At 46.8% G+C, this 22448-nt stretch overlaps 1 protein-coding gene across 1 annotated transcript in view; it reads right to left on the reverse strand.

Moving 5' to 3' along the window:
* LOC116064135 (CD209 antigen-like) overlaps positions 1-22448 on the reverse strand; it is a 205516-nt gene that overhangs the window by 54046 nt on the left and 129022 nt on the right. The window contains exon 9 of the mRNA XM_035993205.1: positions 19898-19987. Within this exon, the coding sequence (XP_035849098.1) occupies positions 19898-19987 (90 nt within the window). The remainder of the gene's footprint in view (positions 1-19897; positions 19988-22448) is intronic.

Raw genomic sequence — 22448 nt, forward strand, 5'->3', positions numbered from 1 at the left:
ACTGACCGTGGTGTTTAGCTGCGTGTACCTGTCTCTCTTTCTACCTGTCTGTCTACTACTGTCCGTGGTGTTTAGCTCTGTGTACCTGTCTCTCTCTCTACCTGTCTGTCTACTGCTGACTGTGATGTTTAGCTTTGTGTACCTGTCTCTCTCTCTTCCTGTCTGTCTACTACTGACCGTGGTGTTTAGCTCCATGTACCTGTCTCTCACTCTCTACCTGTCTGTCTACTACTAAACGTGGTGTTTAGCTGTGTGTACCTGTCTCTCTCTCTACCTGTCTGTCTACTACTGACTGTGGTGTTTAGCTCCATGTAGCTGTCTCTCTCTACCTGTCTGTCTACTACTGACTGTGATGTTTAGCTTTGTGTACCTGTCTCTCTCTCTACCTGTCTGTCTACAACTGACCGTGGTGTTTAGCTCTGTGAACCTGTCTCTCTCTACCTGTCTGTCTACTACTGACTGTGGTGTTTAGCTCCATGTACCTGTCTCTCTCTCTACCTGTCTGTCTACTACTGACTGTGGTGTTTAGCTCCGTGGACCTGTCTCTCTCTCTCTCTACCTGTCTGTCTACTACTAACCGTGGTGTTTAGCTGCGTGTACCTGTCTCTCTCTCTACCTGTCTGTCTACTAATAACCGTGGTGTTTAGCTCCGTGGACCTGTCTCTCTCTCTCTCTACCTGTCTGTCTACTACTAACCGTGGTGTTTAGCTGCGTGTACCTGTCTCTCTCTCTACCTGTCTGTCTACTAATAACCGTGGTGTTTAGCTCTTTGTACCTGTCTCTCTCTCTACCTGTCTGTCTACTACTGACCGTGGTGTTTAGCTGCGTGTACCTGTCTCTCTTTCTACCTGTCTGTCTACTACTGTCCGTGGTGTTTAGCTCTGTGTACCTGTCTCTCTCTCTACCTGTCTGTCTACTGCTGACTGTGATGTTTAGCTTTGTGTACCTGTCTCTCTCTCTTCCTGTCTGTCTACTACTGACCGTGGTGTTTAGCTCCATGTACCTGTCTCTCACTCTATACCTGTCTGTCTACTACTAAACGTGATGTTTAGCTGTGTGTACCTGTCTCTCTCTCTACCTGTCTGTCTACTTCTAACCGTGGTGTTTAGCTGCGTGTACCTGTCTCTCTCTCTACCTGTCTGTCTACTACTGTCCGTGGTGTTTAGCTCCGTGTAACTGTCTCTCTCTACCTGTCTGTCTACTACTGACTGTGATGTTTAGCTTTGTGTACCTGTCTCTCTCTCTACCTGTCTGTCTACTACTGACTGTGGTGTTTTAGCTCCGTGGACCTGTCTCTCTCTCTACCTGTGGACCTGTCTCTCTCTCTACCTGTCTGTCTACTACTGACTGTGGTGTTTAGCTCCATGTAGCTGTCTCTCTCTACCTGTCTGTCTACTACTGACTGTGATGTTTAGCTTTGTGTACCTGTCTCTCTCTCTACCTGTCTGTCTACAACTGACCGTGGTGTTTAGCTCTGTGAACCTGTCTCTCTCTACCTGTCTGTCTACTACTGACTGTGGTGTTTAGCTCCATGTACCTGTCTCTCTCTCTACCTGTCTGTCTACTACTGACTGTGGTGTTTAGCTCCGTGGACCTGTCTCTCTCTCTCTCTACCTGTCTGTCTACTACTAACCGTGGTGTTTAGCTGCGTGTACCTGTCTCTCTCTCTACCTGTCTGTCTACTACTAACCGTGGTGTTTAGCTGTGTGTACCTGTCTCTCTCTAAACCTGTCTGTCTACTACTAACCGTGGTGTTTAGCTCTGTGTACCTGTCTCTCTCTCTACCTGTCTGTCTACTACTGTCCGTGGTGTTTAGCTCCGTGTAACTGTCTCTCTCTACCTGTCTGTCTACTACTGACTGTGATGTTTAGCTTTGTGTACCTGTCTCTCTCTACCTGTCTGTCTACTACTGACTGTGGTGTTTAGCTCCGTGAACTGTCTCTCTCTACCTGTCTGTCTACTACTGACTGTGGTGTTTAGCTCTGTGTACCTGTCTCTCTCTCTACCTGTCTGTCTACTACTGACCGTGGTGTTTAGCTCTGTGAACCTGTCTCTCTCTCTACCTGTCTGTCTACTACTGACTGTGGTGTTTAGCTCCGTGTACCTGTCTCTCTCTCTACCTGTCTGTCTACTACTGACTGTGGTGTTTAGCTCCGTGTACCTGTCTCTCTCTCTACCTGTCTGTCTACTACTGACTGTGGTGTTTAGCTCCGTGTACCTGTCTCTCTCTCTACCTGTCTGTCTACTACTGACCGTGGTGTTTAGCTCTGTGTACCTGTCTCTCTCTACCTGTCTGTCTACTACTGACGTGGTGTTTAGCTCTGTGTACCTGTCTCTCTCTCTACCTGTCTGTCTACTACTGACTGTGGTGTTTAGCTCCGTGTACCTGTCTCTCTCTCTACCTGTCTGTCTACTACTGACTGTGGTGTTTAGCTCCGTGTACCTGTCTCTCTCTCTACCTGTCTGTCTACTACTGACGTGGTGTTTAGCTCCGTGTAACTGTCTCTCTCTACCTGTCTGTCTACTACTGACTGTGATGTTTAGCTTTGTGTACCTGTCTCTCTCTCTACCTGTCTGTCTACTACTGACTGTGGTGTTTAGCTCCGTGAACCTGTCTCTCTCTCTACCTGTCTGTCTACTACTGACTGTGGTGTTTTAGCTCCATGGACCTGTCTTTCTCTCTACCTGTGGACCTGTCTCTCTCTCTACCTGTCTGTCTACTACTGACCGTGGTGTTTAGCTCTGTGTACCTGTCTCTCTCTCTACCTGTCTGTCTACTACTGACTGTGGTGTTTAGCTCCGTGTACCTGTCTCTCTCTCTACCTGTCTGTCTACTACTGACCGTGGCGTTTAGCTCCGTGTACCTGTACCTGTCTCTCTCTCTACCTGTCTGTCTACTACTGACTGTGGTGTTTAGCTCCGTGTACCTGTCTCTCTCTCTACCTGTCTGTCTACTACTGACTGTGGTGTTTAGCTCCGTGTACCTGTCTCTCTCTCTACCTGTCTGTCTACTACTGACTGTGGTGTTTAGCTCCGTGTACCTGTCTCTCTCTACCTGTCTGTCTACTACTGACTGTGATGTTTAGCTCTGTGTACCTGTCTCTCTCTCTACCTGTCTGTCTACTACTGACTGTGGTGTTTAGCTCTGTGTACCTGTCTCTCTCTCTACCTGTCTGTCTACTACTGACCGTGGTGTTTAGCTCCGTGTACCTGTCTCTCTCTCTATCTGTCTGTCTACTACTAAACGTGGTGTTTAGCTCGTGTGTACCTGTCTCTCTCTCTACCTGTCTGTCTACTACTGACCGTGGTGTTTAGCTGTGTGTACCTGTCTCTCTCTAAACCTGTCTGTCTACTACTGACCGTGGTGTTTAGCTCTGTGTACCTGTCTCTCTCTCTACCTGTCTGTCTACTACTGACCGTGGTGTTTAGCTGCGTGTACCTGTCTCTCTCTCTACCTGTCTGTCTACTACTGACCGTGGTGTTTAGCTCCGTGTAACTGTCTCTCTCTACCTGTCTGTCTACTACTGACTGTGGTGTTTAGCTTTGTGTACCTGTCTCTCTCTCTACCTGTCTGTCTACTACTGACTGTGGTGTTTTAGCTCCGTGGACCTGTCTCTCTCTCTACTGTGGACCTGTCTCTCTCTCTACCTGTCTGTCTACTACTGACTGTGGTGTTTAGCTCCATGTACCTGTCTCTCTCTACCTGTCTGTCTACTACTGACTGTGGTGTTTAGCTCTGTGTACCTGTCTCTCTCTCTACCTGTCTGTCTACTACTGACCGTGGTGTTTAGCTCTGTGAACCTGTCTCTCTCTACCTGTCTGTCTACTACTGACTGTGGTGTTTAGCTCCGTGTACCTGTCTCTCTCTCTACCTGTCTGTCTACTACTGACTGTGGTGTTTAGCTCCGTGGACCTGTCTCTCTCTCTCTCTACCTGTCTGTCTACTACTAACCGTGGTGTTTAGCTGCGTGTACCTGTCTCTCTCTCTACCTGTCTGTCTACTACTAACCGTGGTGTTTAGCTGTGTGTACCTGTCTCTCTCTAAACCTGTCTGTCTACTACTAACCGTGGTGTTTAGCTCGTGTACCTGTCTCTCTCTCTACCTGTCTGTCTACTATGACTGTGGTGTTTAGCTCCGTGGACCTGTCTCTCTCTCTACCTGTCTGTCTACTACTAACCGTGGTGTTTAGCTGCGTGTACCTGTCTCTCTCTCTACCTGTCTGTCTACTACTGTCCGTGGTGTTTAGCTCCGTGTAACTGTCTCTCTCTACCTGTCTGTCTACTACTGACTGTGATGTTTAGCTTTGTGTACCTGTCTCTCTCTCTACCTGTCTGTCTACTACTGACTGTGGTGTTTAGCTCCGTGAACCTGTCTCTCTCTACCTGTCTGTCTACTACTGACTGTGGTGTTTTAGCTCCTGGACCTGTCTTCTCTCTACCTGTGGACCTGTCTCTCTCTCTACCTGTCTGTCTACTACTGACGTGGTGTTTAGCTCGTGTACTGTCTCTCTCTACCTGTCTGTCTACTACTGACTGTGGTGTTTAGCTTCGTGTACCTGTCTCTCTCTCTACCTGTCTGTCTACTACTGACCGTGGTGTTTAGCTCTGTGAACCTGTCTCTCTCTACCTGTCTGTCTACTACTGACTGTGGTGTTTAGCTCCATGTACCTGTCTCTCTCTACCTGTCTGTCTACTACTGACTGTGATGTTTAGCTCCGTGGACCTGTCTCTCTCTCTCTACCTGTCTGTCTACTACTAACCGTGGTGTTTAGCTGCGTGTACCTGTCTCTCTCTACCTGTCTGTCTACTACTAACCGTGGTGTTTAGCTGTGTGTACCTGTCTCTCTCTAAACCTGTCTGTCTACTACTAACCGTGGTGTTTAGCTCTGTGTACCTGTCTCTCTCTCTACCTGTCTGTCTACTACTGTCCGTGGTGTTTAGCTCCGTGTAACTGTCTCTCTCTACCTGTCTGTCTACTACTGACTGTGATGTTTAGCTTTGTGTACCTGTCTCTCTCTCTACCTGTCTGTCTACTACTGACTGTGGTGTTTAGCTCCGTGAACCTGTCTCTCTCTCTACCTGTCTGTCTACTACTGACTGTGGTGTTTTAGCTCCATGGACCTGTCTTTCTCTCTACCTGTGGACCTGTCTCTCTCTCTACCTGTCTGTCTACTACTGACCGTGGTGTTTAGCTCTGTGTACCTGTCTCTCTCTCTACCTGTCTGTCTACTACTGACTGCGGTGTTTAGCTCCGTGTACCTGTCTCTCTCTCTACCTGTCTGTCGACTACTGACCGTGGCGTTTAGCTCCGTGTACCTGTACCTGTCTCTCTCTCTACCTGTCTGTCTACTACTGATTGTGGTGTTTAGCTCCGTGTACCTGTCTCTCTCTCTACCTGTCTGTCTACTACTGACTGTGGTGTTTAGCTCCGTGTACCTGTCTCTCTCTCTACCTGTCTGTCTACTACTGATTGTGGTGTTTAGCTCCGTGTACCTGTCTCTCTCTACCTGTCTGTCTACTACTGACTGTGATGTTTAGCTTTGTGTACCTGTCTCTCTCTCTACCTGTCTGTCTACTACTGACTGTGGTGTTTAGCTCCGTTAACCTGTCTCTCTCTCTACCTGTCTGTCTACTACTGACTGTGGTGTTTAGCTCCATGTATCTGTCTCTCTCTCTACCTGTCTGTCTACTACTGACTGTGGTGTTTAGCTCCGTGTACCTGTCTCTCTCTACCTGTCTGTCTACTACTGACTGTGATGTTTAGCTTTGTGTACCTGTCTCTCTCTCTACCTGTCTGTCTACTACTGACTGTGGTGTTTTAGCTCCGTGGACCTGTCTCTCTCTCTACCTGTGGACCTGTCTCTCTCTCTACCTGTCTGTCTACTACTGACTGTGGTGTTTAGCTCCATGTAGCTGTCTCTCTCTACCTGTCTGTCTACTACTGACTGTGATGTTTAGCTTTGTGTACCTGTCTCTCTCTCTACCTGTCTGTCTACAACTGACCGTGGTGTTTAGCTCTGTGAACCTGTCTCTCTCTACCTGTCTGTCTACTACTGACTGTGGTGTTTAGCTCCATGTACCTGTCTCTCTCTCTACCTGTCTGTCTACTACTGACTGTGGTGTTTAGCTCCGTGGACCTGTCTCTCTCTCTCTCTCTACCTGTCTGTCTACTACTAACCGTGGTGTTTAGCTGCGTGTACCTGTCTCTCTCTCTACCTGTCTGTCTACTACTAACCGTGGTGTTTAGCTGCGTGTACCTGTCTCTCTCTCTACCTGTCTGTCTACTAATAACCGTGGTGTTTAGCTCTTTGTACCTGTCTCTCTCTCTACCTGTCTGTCTACTACTGACCGTGGTGTTTAGCTGCGTGTACCTGTCTCTCTTTCTACCTGTCTGTCTACTACTGTCCGTGGTGTTTAGCTCTGTGTACCTGTCTCTCTCTCTACCTGTCTGTCTACTTCTGACTGTGATGTTTAGCTTTGTGTACCTGTCTCTCTCTCTTCCTGTCTGTCTACTACTGAATGTGGTGTTTAGCTCCGTGTACCTGTCTCTCTCTCTCTACCTGTCTGTCTACTGACTGCAGTGTTTAGCTCCGTGTACCTGTCTCTCTCTCTACCTGTCTGTCTACTACTGACTGTGGTGTTTAGCTCCGTGGACCTGTCTCTCTCTCTACCTGTCTGTCTACTACTGACTGTGGTGTTTAACTCTGTGTACCTGTCTCTCTCTCTACCCGTCTGTCTACTACTGACTGTGGTGTTTAGCTCTGTGTACCTGTCTCTCTCTCTACCTGTCTGTCTACTATTGTCCGTGGTGTTTAGCTCCGTGTACCTGTCTCTCTCTAACTGTCTGTCTACTACTGACTCTGATGTTTAGCTTTGTGTACCTGTCTCTCTCTCTACCTGTCTGTCTACTACTGACTGTGGTGTTTTAGCTCCGTGGACCTGTCTCTCTCTCTACCCGTGGACCTGTGTCTCTCTCTACCTGTCTGTCTACTACTGACCGTGGTGTTTAGCTCTGTATACCTGTCTCTCTCTCAACTGTCTGTCTACTACTGACTGTGGTGTTTAGCTTTGTGTACCTGTCTCTCTCTCTACCCGTCTGTCTACTACTGACTGTGGTGTTTAGCTCCGTGAACCTGTCTCTCTCTCTCTACCTGTCTGTATACTACTGACTGTGGTGTTTTAGCTCCGTGGACCTGTCTCTCTCTCTACCTGTGTACCTGTCTCTCTCTCTACCCGTCTGTCTACTACTGACTGTGGTGTTTAGCTCCGTGAACCTGTCTCTCTCTCTCTACCTGTCTGTATACTACTGACTGTGGTGTTTTAGCTCCGTGGACCTGTCTCTCTCTCTACCTGTGGACCTGTCTCTCTCTCTACCTGTCTGTCTACTACTGACTGTGGTGTTTAGCTCTGTGTACCTGTCTCTCTCTCTACCTGTCTGTCTACTACTGACTGCAGTGTTTAGCTCAGTGTACCTGTCTCTCTCTACACGTCTGTCTACTACTGACTGTGGTGTTTAGCTTTGTGTACCTGTCTCTCTCTTTACCCGTCTGTCTACTACTGACTGTGGTGTTTTAGCTCCGTGGACCTGTCTCTCTCTCTACCTGTGTACCTGTCTCTCTCTCTACCCGTCTGTCTACTACTGACTGTGGTGTTTAGCTCCGTGAACCTGTCTCTCTCTCTCTACCTGTCTGTATACTACTGACTGTGGTGTTTTAGCTCCGTGGACCTGTCTCTCTCTCTACCTGTGGACCTGTCTCTCTCTCTACCTGTCTGCCTACTACTGACCGTGGTGTTTAGCTCTGTATACCTGTTTCTCTCTCAACTGTCTGTCTACTACTGACTGTGGTGTTTAGCTCTGTGTACCTGTCTCTCTCTCTACCTTTCTGTCTACTACTGTCCATGGTGTTTAGCTCCGTGTACCTGTCTCTCTCTACCTGTCTGTCTACTACTGACTGTGATGTTTAGCTTTGTGTACCTGTCTCTCTCTCTACCCGTCTGTCTACTACTGACTGTGGTGTTTAGCTCCGTGAACCTGTCTCTCTCTCTACCTGTCTGTCTACTACTGACTGTGGTGTTTTAGCTCCGTGGACCTGTCTCTCTCTCTACCTGTCTGTATACTACTGACTGTGGTGTTTTAGCTCTGTGAACCTGTCTCTCTCTACCTGTCTGTCTACTACTGACTGTGGTGTTTAGCTCCATGTATCTGTCTCTCTCTCTACCTGTCTGTCTACTACTGACCATGGTGTTTAGCTCTGTGTACCTGTCTCTCTCTCTACCTGTCTGTCTACTACTGTCCGTGGTGTTTAGCTCCGTGTAACTGTCTCTCTCTACCCGTCTGTCTACTACTGACTGTGGTGTTTTAGCTCCGTGGACCTGTCTCTCTCTCTACCTGTGGACCTGTCTCTCTCTCTACCTGTCTGTCTACTACTGACCGTGGTGTTTAGCTCTGTATGCCTGTCTCTCTCTCAACTGTCTGTCTACGACTGACTGTGGTGTTTAGCTCTGTGAACCTGTCTCTCTCTCTACCTTTCTGTCTACTACTGACTGTGGTGTTTTAGCTCCGTGGACCTGTCTCTCTCTCTACCTGTCTGTCTACTACTGACCGTGGTGTTTAGCTCTGTATACCTGTCTCTCTCTAACTGTCTGTCTACTACTGACTGTGATGTTTAGCTTTGTGTACCTGTCTCTCTCTCTCTACCCGTCTTTCTACTACTGACCGTGGTGTTTAGCTTTGTGTACCTGTCTCTCTCTCTACCTGTCTGTCTACTACTGACTGTGGTGTTTAGCTCCATGTACCTGTCTCTCACTCTCTACCTGTCTGTCTACTACTAAACGTGGTGTTTAGCTGTGTGTACCTGTCTCTCTCTCTACCTGTCTGTCTACTACTAACCGTGGTGTTTAGCTGTGTGTACCTGTCTCTCTCTCTACCTGTCTGTCTACTACTGATTTTGATGTTTAGCTTTGTGTACCTGTCTCTCTCTCTACCTGTCTGTCTACTACTGAATGTGGTGTTTAGCTCCGTGTACCTGTCTCTCTCTCTACCTGTCTGTCTACTGACTGCAGTGTTTAGCTCCGTGTACCTGTCTCTCTCTCTACCTGTCTGTCTACTACTGACTGTGGTGTTTAGCTCCGTGGACCTGTCTCTCTCTCTACCTGTCTGTCTACTTCTAACCGTGGTGTTTAGCTGCGTGTACCTGTCTCTCTCTCTACCTGTCTGTCTACTACTGACTGTGGTGTTTAGCTTTCTGTACCTGTCTCTCTCTCTACCTGTCTGTCTACTACTGACTGTGGTGTTTTAGCTCCGTGGACCTGTCTCTCTCTCTACCCGTGGACCTGTCTCTCTCTCTACCTGTCTGTCTACTACTGACCGTGGTGTTTAGCTCTGTATACCTGTCTCTCTCTCAACTGTCTGTCTACTACTGACTGTGGTGTTTAGCTCTGTGAACCTGTCTCTCTCTACCTGTCTGTCTACTACTGACTGTGGTGTTTAGCTCCATGTATCTGTCTCTCTCTCTACCTGTCTGTCTACTACTGTCCGTGGTGTTTAGCTCTGTGTACCTGTCTCTCTCTTTACCCGTCTGTCTACTACTGACTGTGGTGTTTTAGCTCCGTGGACCTGTCTCTCTCTCTACCTGTGTACCTGTCTCTCTCTCTACCCGTCTGTCTACTACTGACTGTGGTGTTTAGCTCCGTGAACCTGTCTCTCTCTCTCTACCTGTCTGTATACTACTGACTGTGGTGTTTTAGCTCCGTGGACCTGTCTCTCTCTCTACCTGTGGACCTGTCTCTCTCTCTACCTGTCTGTCTACTACTGACCGTGGTGTTTAGCTCTGTATACCTGTTTCTCTCTCAACTGTCTGTCTACTACTGACTGTGGTGTTTAGCTCTGTGTACCTGTCTCTCTCTCTACCTTTCTGTCTACTACTGACCGTGGTGTTTAGCTCTGTATACCTGTCTCTCTCTCAACTGTCTGTCTACTACTGACTGTGGTGTTTAGCTCCGTGGACCTGTCTCTCTCTCTATCTGTCTGTCTACTACTGACCGTGGTGTTTAGCTCTGTATACCTGTCTCTCTCTCAACTGTCTGTCTACTACTGACTGTGGTGTTTAGCTCTTTGTACCTGTCTCTCTCTCTACCTGTCTGTATACTACTGACTGTGGTGTTTAGCTCCGTGTACCTGTCTCTCTCTCTACCTGTCTGTCTACTACTGACTGCAGTGTTTAGCTCCGTGTACCTGTCTATCTCTCTACCTGTCTGTCTACTACTGACTGTGGTGTTTAGCTCCGTGGACCTGTCTCTCTCTCTACCTGTCTGTCTACTTCTAACCGTGGTGTTTAGCTGCGTGTACCTGTCTCTCTCTCTACCTGTCTGTCTACTACTGACTGTGGTGTTTAACTCTGTGTACCTGTCTCTCTCTCTCTACCCGTCTGTCTACTACTGACTGTGGTGTTTAGCTCTGTGTACCTGTCTCTCTCTAACTGTCTGTCTACTACTGACTGTGATGTTTAGCTTTGTGTACCTGTCTCTCTCTCTACCCGTCTTTCTACTACTGACCGTGGTGTTTAGCTTTGTGTACCTGTCTCTCTCTCTACCTGTCTGTCTACTACTAAACGTGGTGTTTAGCTGTGTGTACCTGTCTCTCTCTCTACCTGTCTGCCTACTACTAACCGTGGTGTTTAGCTCTGTGTACCTGTCTCTCTCTACCTGTCTGTCTACTACTGACTGCAGTGTTTAGCTCCGTGTACCTGTCTCTCTCTCTACCTGTCTGTCTACTACTAACCGTGGTGTTTAGCTGTGTGTACCTGTCTCTCTCTCTACCTGTCTGTCTACTACTGATTTTGATGTTTAGCTTTGTGTACCTGTCTCTCTCTCTACCTGTCTGTCTACTACTAACCGTGGTGTTTAGCTGTGTGTACCTGTCTCTCTCTCTACCTGTCTGTCTACTACTGATTTTGATGTTTAGCTTTGTGTACCTGTCTCTCTCTCTACCTGTCTGTCTACTACTGAATGTGGTGTTTAGCTCCGTGTACCTGTCACTCTCTCTACCTGTCTGTCTACTGACTGCAGTGTTTAGCTCCGTGTACCTGTCTCTCTCTCTACCTGTCTGTCTACTACTGACTGTGGTGTTTAGCTCCGTGGACCTGTCTCTCTCTCTACCTGTCTGTCTACTTCTAACCGTGGTGTTTAGCTGCGTGTACCTGTCTCTCTCTCTACCTGTCTGTCTACTACTGACTGTGGTGTTTAACTCTGTGTACCTGTCTCTCTCTCTACCCGTCTGTCTACTACTGACTGTGGTGTTTAGCTCTGTGTACCTGTCTCTCTCTCTACCTGTCTGTATACTACTGACTGTGGTGTTTTAGCTCCGTGGACCTGTCTCTCTCTCTACCTGTGGACCTGTCTCTCTCTCTACCTGTCTGTCTACTACTGACCGTGGTGTTTAGCTCTGTATACCTGTTTCTCTCTCAACTGTCTGTCTACTACTGACTGTGGTGTTTAGCTCTGTGTACCTGTCTCTCTCTCTACCTTTCTGTCTACTACTGTCCATGGTGTTTAGCTCCGTGTACCTGTCTCTCTCTACCTGTCTGTCTACTACTGACTGTGATGTTTAGCTTTGTGTACCTGTCTCTCTCTCTACCCGTCTGTCTACTACTGACAGTGGTGTTTAGCTCCGTGAACCTGTCTCTCTCTCTACCCGTGGACCTGTCTCTCTCTCTACCTGTCTGTCTACTACTGACCGTGGTGTTTAGCTCTGTATGCCTGTCTCTCTCTCAACTGTCTGTCTACTACTGACTGTGGTGTTTAGCTTTGTGTACCTGTCTCTCTCTCTACCTTTCTGTCTACTACTGTCCATGGTGTTTAGCTCCGTGTACCTGTCTCTCTCTACCTGTCTGTCTACTACTGACTGTGATGTTTAGCTTTGTGTACCTGTCTCTCTCTCTACCCGTCTGTCTACTACTGACTGTGGTGTTTAGCTCCGTGAACCTGTCTCTCTCTCTCTACCTGTCTGTATACTACTGACTGTGGTGTTTTAGCTCTGTGAACCTGTCTCTCTCTACCTGTCTGTCTACTACTGACTGTGGTGTTTAGCTCTGTGTACCTGTCTCTCTCTCTACCTGTCTGTCTACTACTGTCCGTGGTGTTTAGCTCCGTGTAACTGTCTCTCTCTACCCGTCTGTCTACTACTGACTGTGGTGTTTTAGCTCCGTGGACCTGTCTTTCTCTCTACCTGTGGACCTGTCTCTCTCTCTACCTGTCTGTCTACTACTGACCGTGGTGTTTAGCTCTGTATGCCTGTCTCTCTCTCAACTGTCTGTCTACGACTGACTGTGGTGTTTAGCTCTGTGAACCTGTCTCTCTCTCTACCTTTCTGTCTACTACTGACTGTGGTGTTTTAGCTCCGTGGACCTGTCTCTCTCTCTACCTGTCTGTCTACTACTGACCGTGGTGTTTAGCTCTGTATACCTGTCTCTCTCTCAACTGTCTGTCTACTACTGACTGTGGTGTTTAGCTCCGTGGACCTGTCTCTCTCTCTATCTGTCTGTCTACTACTGACCGTGGTGTTTAGCTCTGTATACCTGTCTCTCTCTCAACTGTCTGTCTACTACTGACTGTGGTGTTTAGCTCTTTGTACCTGTCTCTCTCTCTACCTGTCTGTATACTACTGACTGTGGTGTTTAGCTCCGTGTACCTGTCTCTCTCTCTACCTGTCTGTCTACTACTGACTGCAGTGTTTAGCTCCGTGTACCTGTCTATCTCTCTACCTGTCTGTCTACTACTGACTGTGGTGTTTAGCTCCGTGGACCTGTCTCTCTCTCTACCTGTCTGTCTACTTCTAACCGTGGTGTTTAGCTGCGTGTACCTGTCTCTCTCTCTACCTGTCTGTCTACTACTGACTGTGGTGTTTAACTCTGTGTACCTGTCTCTCTCTCTCTCTATCCGTCTGTCTACTACTGACTGTGGTGTTTAGCTCTGTGTACCTGTCTCTCTCTCTACCTGTCTGTCTACTACTGTCCGTGGTGTTTAGCTCCGTGTACCTGTCTCTCTCTAACTGTCTGTCTACTACTGACTGTGATGTTTAGCTTTGTGTACCTGTCTCTCTCTCTACCCGTCTTTCTACTACTGACCGTGGTGTTTAGCTTTGTGTACCTGTCTCTCTCTCTACCTGTCTGTCTACTACTGACTGTGGTGTTTAGCTCCATGTACCTGTCTCTCACTCTCTACCTGTCTGTCTACTACTAAACGTGGTGTTTAGCTGTGTGTACCTGTCTCTCTCTCTACCTGTCTGTCTACTACTAACCGTGGTGTTTAGCTCTGTGTACCTGTCTCTCTCTACCTGTCTGTCTACTACTGACTGCAGTGTTTAGCTCCGTGTACCTGTCTCTCTCTCTACCTGTCTGTCTACTACTAACCGTGGTGTTTAGCTGTGTGTACCTGTCTCTCTCTCTACCTGTCTGTCTACTACTGATTTTGATGTTTAGCTTTGTGTACCTGTCTCTCTCTCTACCTGTCTGTCTACTACTGAATGTGGTGTTTAGCTCCGTGTACCTGTCTCTCTCTCTACCTGTCTGTCTACTGACTGCAGTGTTTAGCTCCGTGTACCTGTCTCTCTCTCTACCTGTCTGTCTACTACTGACTGTGGTGTTTAGCTCCGTGGACCTGTCTCTCTCTCTACCTGTCTGTCTACTTCTAACCGTGGTGTTTAGCTGCGTGTACCTGTCTCTCTCTCTACCTGTCTGTCTACTACTGACTGTGGTGTTTAGCTTTGTGTACCTGTCTCTCTCTCTACCTGTCTGTCTACTACTGACTGTGGTGTTTTAGCTCCGTGGACCTGTCTCTCTCTCTACCCGTGGACCTGTCTCTCTCTCTACCTGTCTGTCTACTACTGACCGTGGTGTTTAGCTCTGTATACCTGTCTCTCTCTCAACTGTCTGTCTACTACTGACTGTGGTGTTTAGCTCTGTGAACCTGTCTCTCTCTACCTGTCTGTCTACTACTGACTGTGGTGTTTAGCTCCATGTATCTGTCTCTCTCTCTACCTGTCTGTCTACTACTGACTGTGGTGTTTAGCTCTGTGTACCTGTCTCTCTCTCTACCTGTCTGTCTACTACTGTCCGTGGTGTTTAGCTCTGTGTACCTGTCTCTCTCTTTACCCGTCTGTCTACTACTGACTGTGGTGTTTTAGCTCCGTGGACCTGTCTCTCTCTCTACCTGTGTACCTGTCTCTCTCTCTACCCGTCTGTCTACTACTGACTGTGGTGTTTAGCTCCATGTATCTGTCTCTCTCTCTACCTGTCTGTCTACTACTGACTGTGGTGTTTAGCTCCGTGGACCTGTCTCTCTCTCTACCTGTCTGTCTACTTCTAACCGTGGTGTTTAGCTGCGTGTACCTGTCTCTCTCTCTACCTGTCTGTCTACTACTGACTGTGGTGTTTAACTCTGTGTACCTGTCTCTCTCTCTACCCGTCTGTCTACTACTGACTGTGGTGTTTAGCTCTGTGTACCTGTCTCTCTCTCTACCTGTCTGTCTACTACTGACTCTGATGTTTAGCTTTGTGTACCTGTCTCTCTCTCTACCTGTCTGTCTACTACTGACTGTGGTGTTTTAGCTCCGTGGACCTGTCTCTCTCTCTACCCGTGGACCTGTCTCTCTCTCTACCTGTCTGTCTACTACTGACCGTGGTGTTTAGCTCTGTATACCTGTCTCTCTCTCAACTGTCTGTCTACTACTGACTGTGGTGTTTAGCTCTGTGAACCTGTCTCTCTCTACCTGTCTGTCTACTACTGACTGTGGTGTTTAGCTCCATGTATCTGTCTCTCTCTCTACCTGTCTGTCTACTACTGACTGTGGTGTTTAGCTCTGTGTACCTGTCTCTCTCTCTACCTGTCTGTCTACTACTGTCCGTGGTGTTTAGCTCCGTGTAACTGTCTCTCTCTACCTGTCTGTCTACTACTGACTGTGATGTTTAGCTTTGTGTACCTGTCTCTCTCTCTACTACTGACTGTGGTGTTTAGCTCCGTGAACCTGTCTCTCTCTCTACCTGTCTGTCTACTACTGACTGTGGTGTTTTAGCTCCGTGGACCTGTCTCTCTCTCTACCTGAGGACCTGTCTCTCTCTCTACCTGTCTGTCTACTACTGACCGTGGTGTTTAGCTCTGTATACCTGTCTCTCTCTCAACTGTCTGTCTACTACTGACTGTGGTGTTTAGCTTTGTGTACCTGTCTCTCTCTCTACCCGTCTGTCTACTACTGACTGTGGTGTTTAGCTCCGTGAACCTGTCTCTCTCTCTCTACCTGTCTGTATACTACTGACTGTGGTGTTTTAGCTCCGTGGACCTGTCTCTCTCTCTACCTGTGTACCTGTCTCTCTCTCTACCCGTCTGTCTACTACTGACTGTGGTGTTTAGCTCCGTGAACCTGTCTCTCTCTCTCTACCTGTCTGTATACTACTGACTGTGGTGTTTTAGCTCCGTGGACCTGTCTCTCTCTCTACCTGTGGACCTGTCTCTCTCTCTACCTGTCTGTCTACTTCTAACCGTGGTGTTTAGCTGCGTGTACCTGTCTCTCTCTCTACCTGTCTGTCTACTACTGACTGTGGTGTTTAACTCTGTGTACCTGTCTCTCTCTCTCTACCCGTCTGTCTACTACTGACTGTGGTGTTTAGCTCTGTGTACCTGTCTCTCTCTCTACCTGTCTGTCTACTACTGTCCGTGGTGTTTAGCTCCGTGTACCTGTCTCTCTCTAACTGTCTGTCTACTACTGACTGTGATGTTTAGCTTTGTGTACCTGTCTCTCTCTCTACCCGTCTTTCTACTACTGACCGTGGTGTTTAGCTTTGTGTACCTGTCTCTCTCTCTTCCTGTCTGTCTACTACTGACCGTGGTGTTTAGCTCCATGTACCTGTCTCTCACTCTCTACCTGTCTGTCTACTACTAAACGTGGTGTTTAGCTGTGTGTACCTGTCTCTCTCTCTACCTGTCTGTCTACTACTAACCGTGGTGTTTAGCTCTGTGTACCTGTCTCTCTCTACCTGTCTGTCTACTACTGACTGCAGTGTTTAGCTCCGTGTACCTGTCTCTCTCTCTACCTGTCTGTCTACTACTAACCGTGGTGTTTAGCTGTGTGTACCTGTCTCTCTCTCTACCTGTCTGTCTACTACTGATTTTGATGTTTAGCTTTGTGTACCTGTCTCTCTCTCTACCTGTCTGTCTACTACTGACTGTGGTGTTTAGCTCCGTTAACCTGTCTCTCTCTCTACCTGTCTGTCTACTACTGACTGTGGTGTTTTAGCTCCGTGGACCTGTCTCTCTCTCTACCCGTCTGTCTACTACTGACTGTGGTGTTTAGCTCCGTTAACCTGTCTCTCTCTCTACCTGTCTGTCTACTACTGACTGTGGTGTTTTAGCTCCGTGGACCTGTCTCTCTCTCTACCCGTCTGTCTACTACTGACTGTGGTGTTTAGCTCCGTGAACCTGTCTCTCTCTCTACCTGTCTGTCTACTACTGATTTTGATGTTTAGCTTTGTGTACCTGTCTCTCTCTCTTCCTGTCTGTCTACTACTGACTGTGGTGTTTACGCCATGTACCTGTCTCTCTCTCTACCCGTCTGTCTACTACTGACTGTGGTGTTTAGCTCTTTGTACCTGTCTCTCTCTCTACCTGTCTGTATACTACTGACTGTGGTGTTTAGCTCCGTGTACCTGTCTCTCTCTCTACCTGTCTGTCTACTACTGACTGCAGTGTTTAGCTCCGTGTACCTGTCTCTCTCTCTACCTGTCTGTCTACTTCTAACCGTGGTGTTTAGCTGCGTGTACCTGTCTCTCTCTCTACCTGTCTGTCTACTACTGACTGTGGTGTTTAACTCTGTGTACCTGTCTCTCTCTCTCTACCCGTCTGTCTACTACTGACTGTGGTGTTTAGCTCTGTGTACCTGTCTCTCTCTCTACCTGTCTGTCTACTACTGTCCGTGGTGTTTAGCTCCGTGTACCTGTCTCTCTCTAACTGTCTGTCTACTACTGACTGTGATGTTTAGCTTTGTGTACCTGTCTCTCTCTCTACCCGTCTTTCTACTACTGACCGTGGTGTTTAGCTTTGTGTACCTGTCTCTCTCTCTTCCTGTCTGTCTACTACTGACCGTGGTGTTTAGCTCCATGTACCTGTCTCTCACTCTCTACCTGTCTGTCTACTACTAAACGTGGTGTTTAGCTGTGTGTACCTGTCTCTCTCTCTACCTGTCTGTCTACTACTAACCGTGGTGTTTAGCTCTGTGTACCTGTCTCTCTCTACCTGTCTGTCTACTACTGACTGCAGTGTTTAGCTCCGTGTACCTGTCTCTCTCTCTACCTGTCTGTCTACTACTAACCGTGGTGTTTAGCTGTGTGTACCTGTCTCTCTCTCTACCTGTCTGTCTACTACTGATTTTGATGTTTAGCTTTGTGTACCTGTCTCTCTCTCTACCTGTCTGTCTACTACTGACTGTGGTGTTTAGCTCCGTTAACCTGTCTCTCTCTCTACCTGTCTGTCTACTACTGACTGTGGTGTTTTAGCTCCGTGGACCTGTCTCTCTCTCTACCCGTCTGTCTACTACTGACTGTGGTGTTTAGCTCCGTTAACCTGTCTCTCTCTCTACCTGTCTGTCTACTACTGACTGTGGTGTTTTAGCTCCGTGGACCTGTCTCTCTCTCTACCCGTCTGTCTACTACTGACTGTGGTGTTTAGCTCCGTGAACCTGTCTCTCTCTCTACCTGTCTGTCTACTACTGATTTTGATGTTTAGCTTTGTGTACCTGTCTCTCTCTCTTCCTGTCTGTCTACTACTGACTGTGGTGTTTACGCCATGTACCTGTCTCTCTCTCTACCTGTCTGTCTACTACTGACTTTGATGTTTAGCTTTGTGTACCTGTCTCTCTCTCTACCTGTCTGTCTACTACTGACTGTGGTGTTTAGCTCCGTCTACCTGTCTCTCTCTACCTGTCTGTCTACTACTGACTGTGGTGTTTAGCTCCGTGAACCTGTCTCTCTCTCTACCTGTCTGTCTACTACTAACCGTGGGGTTTAGCTTTGTGTACCTGTCTCTCTCTCTTCCTGTCTGTCTACTACTGACCGTGGTGTTTAGCTCCATGTACCTGTCTCTCACTCTCTACCTGTCTGTCTACTACTAAACGTGGTGTTTAGCTGTGTGTACCTGTCTCTCTCTCTACCTGTCTGTCTACTACTAACCGTGGTGTTTAGCTCTGTGTACCTGTCTCTCTCTACCTGTCTGTCTACTACTGACTGCAGTGTTTAGCTCCGTGTACCTGTCTCTCTCTCTACCTGTCTGTCTACTACTAACCGTGGTGTTTAGCTGTGTGTACCTGTCTCTCTCTCTACCTGTCTGTCTACTACTGATTTTGATGTTTAGCTTTGTGTACCTGTCTCTCTCTCTACCTGTCTGTCTACTACTGACTGTGGTGTTTTAGCTCCGTGGACCTGTCTCTCTCTCTACCTGTCTGTTTACTACTGACTGTGGTGTTTAGTTCCGTGTACCTGTCTCTCTCTCTACCTGTCTGTCTACTACTAACCGTGGTGTTTAGCTCTGTGTACCTGTCTCTCTCTCTACCTGTCTGTCTACTACTGACTGTGGTGTTTAGCTCCGTGGACCTGTCTCTCTCTCTACCTGTCTGTTTACTACTGACTGTGGTGTTTAGCTCCGTGGACCTGTCTCTCTCTCTACCTGTCTGTCTACTTCTAACCTTGGTGTTTAGCTGCGTGTACCTGTCTCTCTTTCTACCTGTCTGTCTACTACTGACTGTGGTGTTTAATTCCGTGTACCTGTCTCTCTCTCTACCCGTCTGTCTACTACTGACTGTGGTGTTTAGCTTTGTGTACCTGTCTCTCTCTCTACCTGTCTGTCTACTACTGACTGTGGTGTTTAGCTCCGTGAACCTGTCTCTCTCTCTACCTTTCTGTCTACTACTGACTGTGGTGTTTAGCTCCTTTCCGTGTACCGTGCACCAATCAAATCAGCATATTTCAATAAACAGTGACTTTGATGGAATTGTGATGTAAACATAAACCTTTAAAATGTCTCACGTTTCTGTCAGCGGTGATCCGTCCACCCATTCCCATTCCCATTTGGATCCTGATTGTCTCCATTCATACCGTAGACCAATCCAGGACTCTCCATCCTTACTCAGTTCAGTGACAAACTCCTAGTAGTTGACGAGAGAAAACAATCATTTCTCTGTTCACAGTTCAGCATTTCTGTTGTAGTAAAGTCATCTTCTGACTTCATCAGTCACAACAAACACAAGAGGGATCCCTCGGTCCACCACACACTGAGGACTGGACCCAACAGCATGACAGCAAACACACATTAGTAATGGAGGAAAGTGAAGAAAGACATTTATAATCAGCAGAGAAACAGAGAATTCATGAGGAACTGCACATTTTATACTCATAACACAGTTAACATTTAATTTCATAAAAATGCATTTTAAAAAGGAAAATAAACATTTCAAAATCATTTTCCAAAGATTTCAAATTGACATTACGTATATTTAAATATTTCCATTAAATTTATTTTTCTCTAAAATCACTCAGAAACAAACACACTCACCTTTTCTTTTTTGTTGTTTATGATGACCAGATCTGCTCCTCTCTGCTGACAGTCAGCTCTGCTTCCAGACCAATTCTTCTCCTCTTCTGATTTAAAGTAACAACTGCAGCCAAATCTCGTCCATCCATCAAGACAGAACTTCTCTTAATGTCAATCATGTTTTAAAGACAGATTTCATATTATTCAGTGTCAAAGTGATAAGACTTGGAGTTGAAACAGTTATAATCAACGGTAACTACACAATCAAGGTCTATGATGTAAATGTGTATAATACAGGAGTTTACTGGTTTTAAACTTTTCTCACCTTCAGTTCTGTTCTTCAGCTGCTTTACTTCATCCTGTAACTGACTGTAGTTGTTGCTCAGTTGGTTGTATCTGGTCTGCAGCAAAGTGACTGAAATGTAAGATAAGGTGAGCCTTTATTGAGGACAGAAATAACAACAGTTACATAAAGAAAGGTAAAAAAATAATGTAAAATAACAATTTGAAACTATGAAAGAGCAAATCAGCTAAATAAATATCTGGTGAAAACCACAACAAAATAAGAAACAGACCAACAACACCAAATCATTCTGCTTTAAACTAAGACAGAATTAAGTTATATATCCAGTGCATAATGAAATATCAGTCATTATTTCAAACTGGAATGTAGTTACTTGGTGTGTCTGTCCTTTAACCTGCCGTATATGTTGAGATGTTGTAAATAGTAAATAGAGGATCACTGACTTCTTAACTGAAGCATCAAGTGTGAACAAGAACCACAACCTGTTTTAGCGCCTGTCTCTTTAAGACCCCTCCTGTAAAAGCCCAGTCTGCTCTGATTGGCTTATTTAAAAAATATGGCGCAGCTATGCAAAAGGTAGTTGTTAAGCCGTGGGCGGAGATACTCAGACGGGGAAAGTATATTCTAATGAGCCTGACTGTGACAGAGGAAGGGAAGTCAAATGTGAATAGCTCATTGAATCGCATGCTTCCTCATTTGCATCAACAAAGGTAAAAATAAAAAAAGGTAATGGAGCCTTTTATACATTGTCGTGTTTCTTTAGAAATAAAATAGACAAATAAAGTCTTCAAACGCTTCAGATGTAAAGTTATTCGCTGTCAAAGTGGCACCAAAATGAATGGCAGTCATTGGGATGCTAACGGGAGGTGATGGCTTGGTAGCCTACAATCTCTCCATAGGAGGTACACTTTGTGGACGCTCGCTTATCCCCTTGGTTTTTGCCCCCGTATTTCTTACATTGGAATTGTGTTAGGAAGGGATCACTTAACAGGTGATATGGACAGTAGGAATAATTACAGCAACTAATAACTATTTCAGCATATATATATATATATATATATATATATATATATATATATATATATATATATATAGGTATAGGATATGTATATATATATATAGGTATAGGATATGTATATATATATATATATATATATATATATATATATGGCATGTCAGTAAAAACCTGAACCTTTCCTTTAGAGCCTGAAGCTGATTTAAGTACACCATGGTGTACTGGGTCAGTATTTGTGGCTCAGTAGTATATGTATATGTAAGTGTATTTTATCTTACAGTATACGGATAAGAGGATGTTTCCAGTCATCATCAGAAAGCAGAGCACTGCCAGACAGAGTGCTGCAGCCCTGAAAGTCTTCCTTTGGACAGCTGGATGATGTCTCTCAGTGTCTTGTCCTAAAGTGGCAAAGCACACAGAGAGCACGGTTCATTACAGGGAAACAACATGAGTCTTTGTTATCAAAGTTCGAATTATCGGGGGGCGCTGTCGAGCACGGGTAGATAGTAGACGCGCTGTTTCCAGCCCCTATATATTTATCCATCAATTTTGTTTTAAACATCTGTTTAGCTCGTTGTCTTTCTCCTATTTTGGGTTCAGACTATTTAAGACATCTGCTGATATGTCCGGGAAGGGTCCTACTCGTCAAGAACGCCCAGCTCGAGCTCAAAACCGACGTGCTAACGAGAAAGCTAACCAGCCTTCTCCAGCACATGATGGCGATGATGACGAAGGAGGCCCGTCACTCTAGCAGTTGATAAAACTTATTGAAAGTTTCAGGGCTGAAACCTACGGTTCACTGGGCACCCTGCAGTCTACTAGAGACTCTTTTGGGACACGTCTCACTGAAGTTGAAACTTCCCTCCATGACTGCGACGATAAGATTACTGCGCTCGAGGCCAAATGTGAAAAGCTAGCGAATTGCAACAAGTTGCTAATGGCTAAATCGGAGGACCTCGAGTCGAGGAGCAGACGACAGAATCTACGTGTTGTGGGTGTACCTGAAAACATGGAGGGGCCCCAGGTCACGGCATTTATGACCGACTTCTTTGCCGAGACGCCGGGTATGGAAATCCCTGACGGGCCAGAGATGTTGGATCGGGCACATCGCCTAGCTTTCCGACCAGACTTGGGTCGACATGCTCCTCTGAGACCCATGATTGTAAAGGTGCACCATTTCAGAGTGAAGCAGCACATCCTCCACCTGGCCAGGAAGAAGGGTCCGCTCACCTTCCGCGGACATGCGGTGCATATCTTCCCTGATGTTACTGTTGAGGTCGCTAAACGGAGAGCATCTTTTACCAACATCAAGCAGAAGCTCCGGGCTGCAAACATCAAATACAGCCTGCTGTTTCCCGCTAGGCTCCAAATCTCATTCAACGCAGCAAGTACAGCTTCGTTACAGCGGAGGAGGCAGTGAGTTTTTACGTGGAGACCATAGTCCCGACTCAACGGGTGGACCGGGTGAACGATGCTACTGGACAACTTCTCACCGGTGATTGATGTCGGTCTCTTTATAGCTACACACAGGCTGACCACTCTGGACGGTGGAGGACC

Source organism: Sander lucioperca, chromosome 16, assembly GCF_008315115.2.
Source record: "Sander lucioperca isolate FBNREF2018 chromosome 16, SLUC_FBN_1.2, whole genome shotgun sequence".
In the NCBI taxonomy this organism is placed as follows: domain Eukaryota; kingdom Metazoa; phylum Chordata; class Actinopteri; order Perciformes; family Percidae; genus Sander; species Sander lucioperca.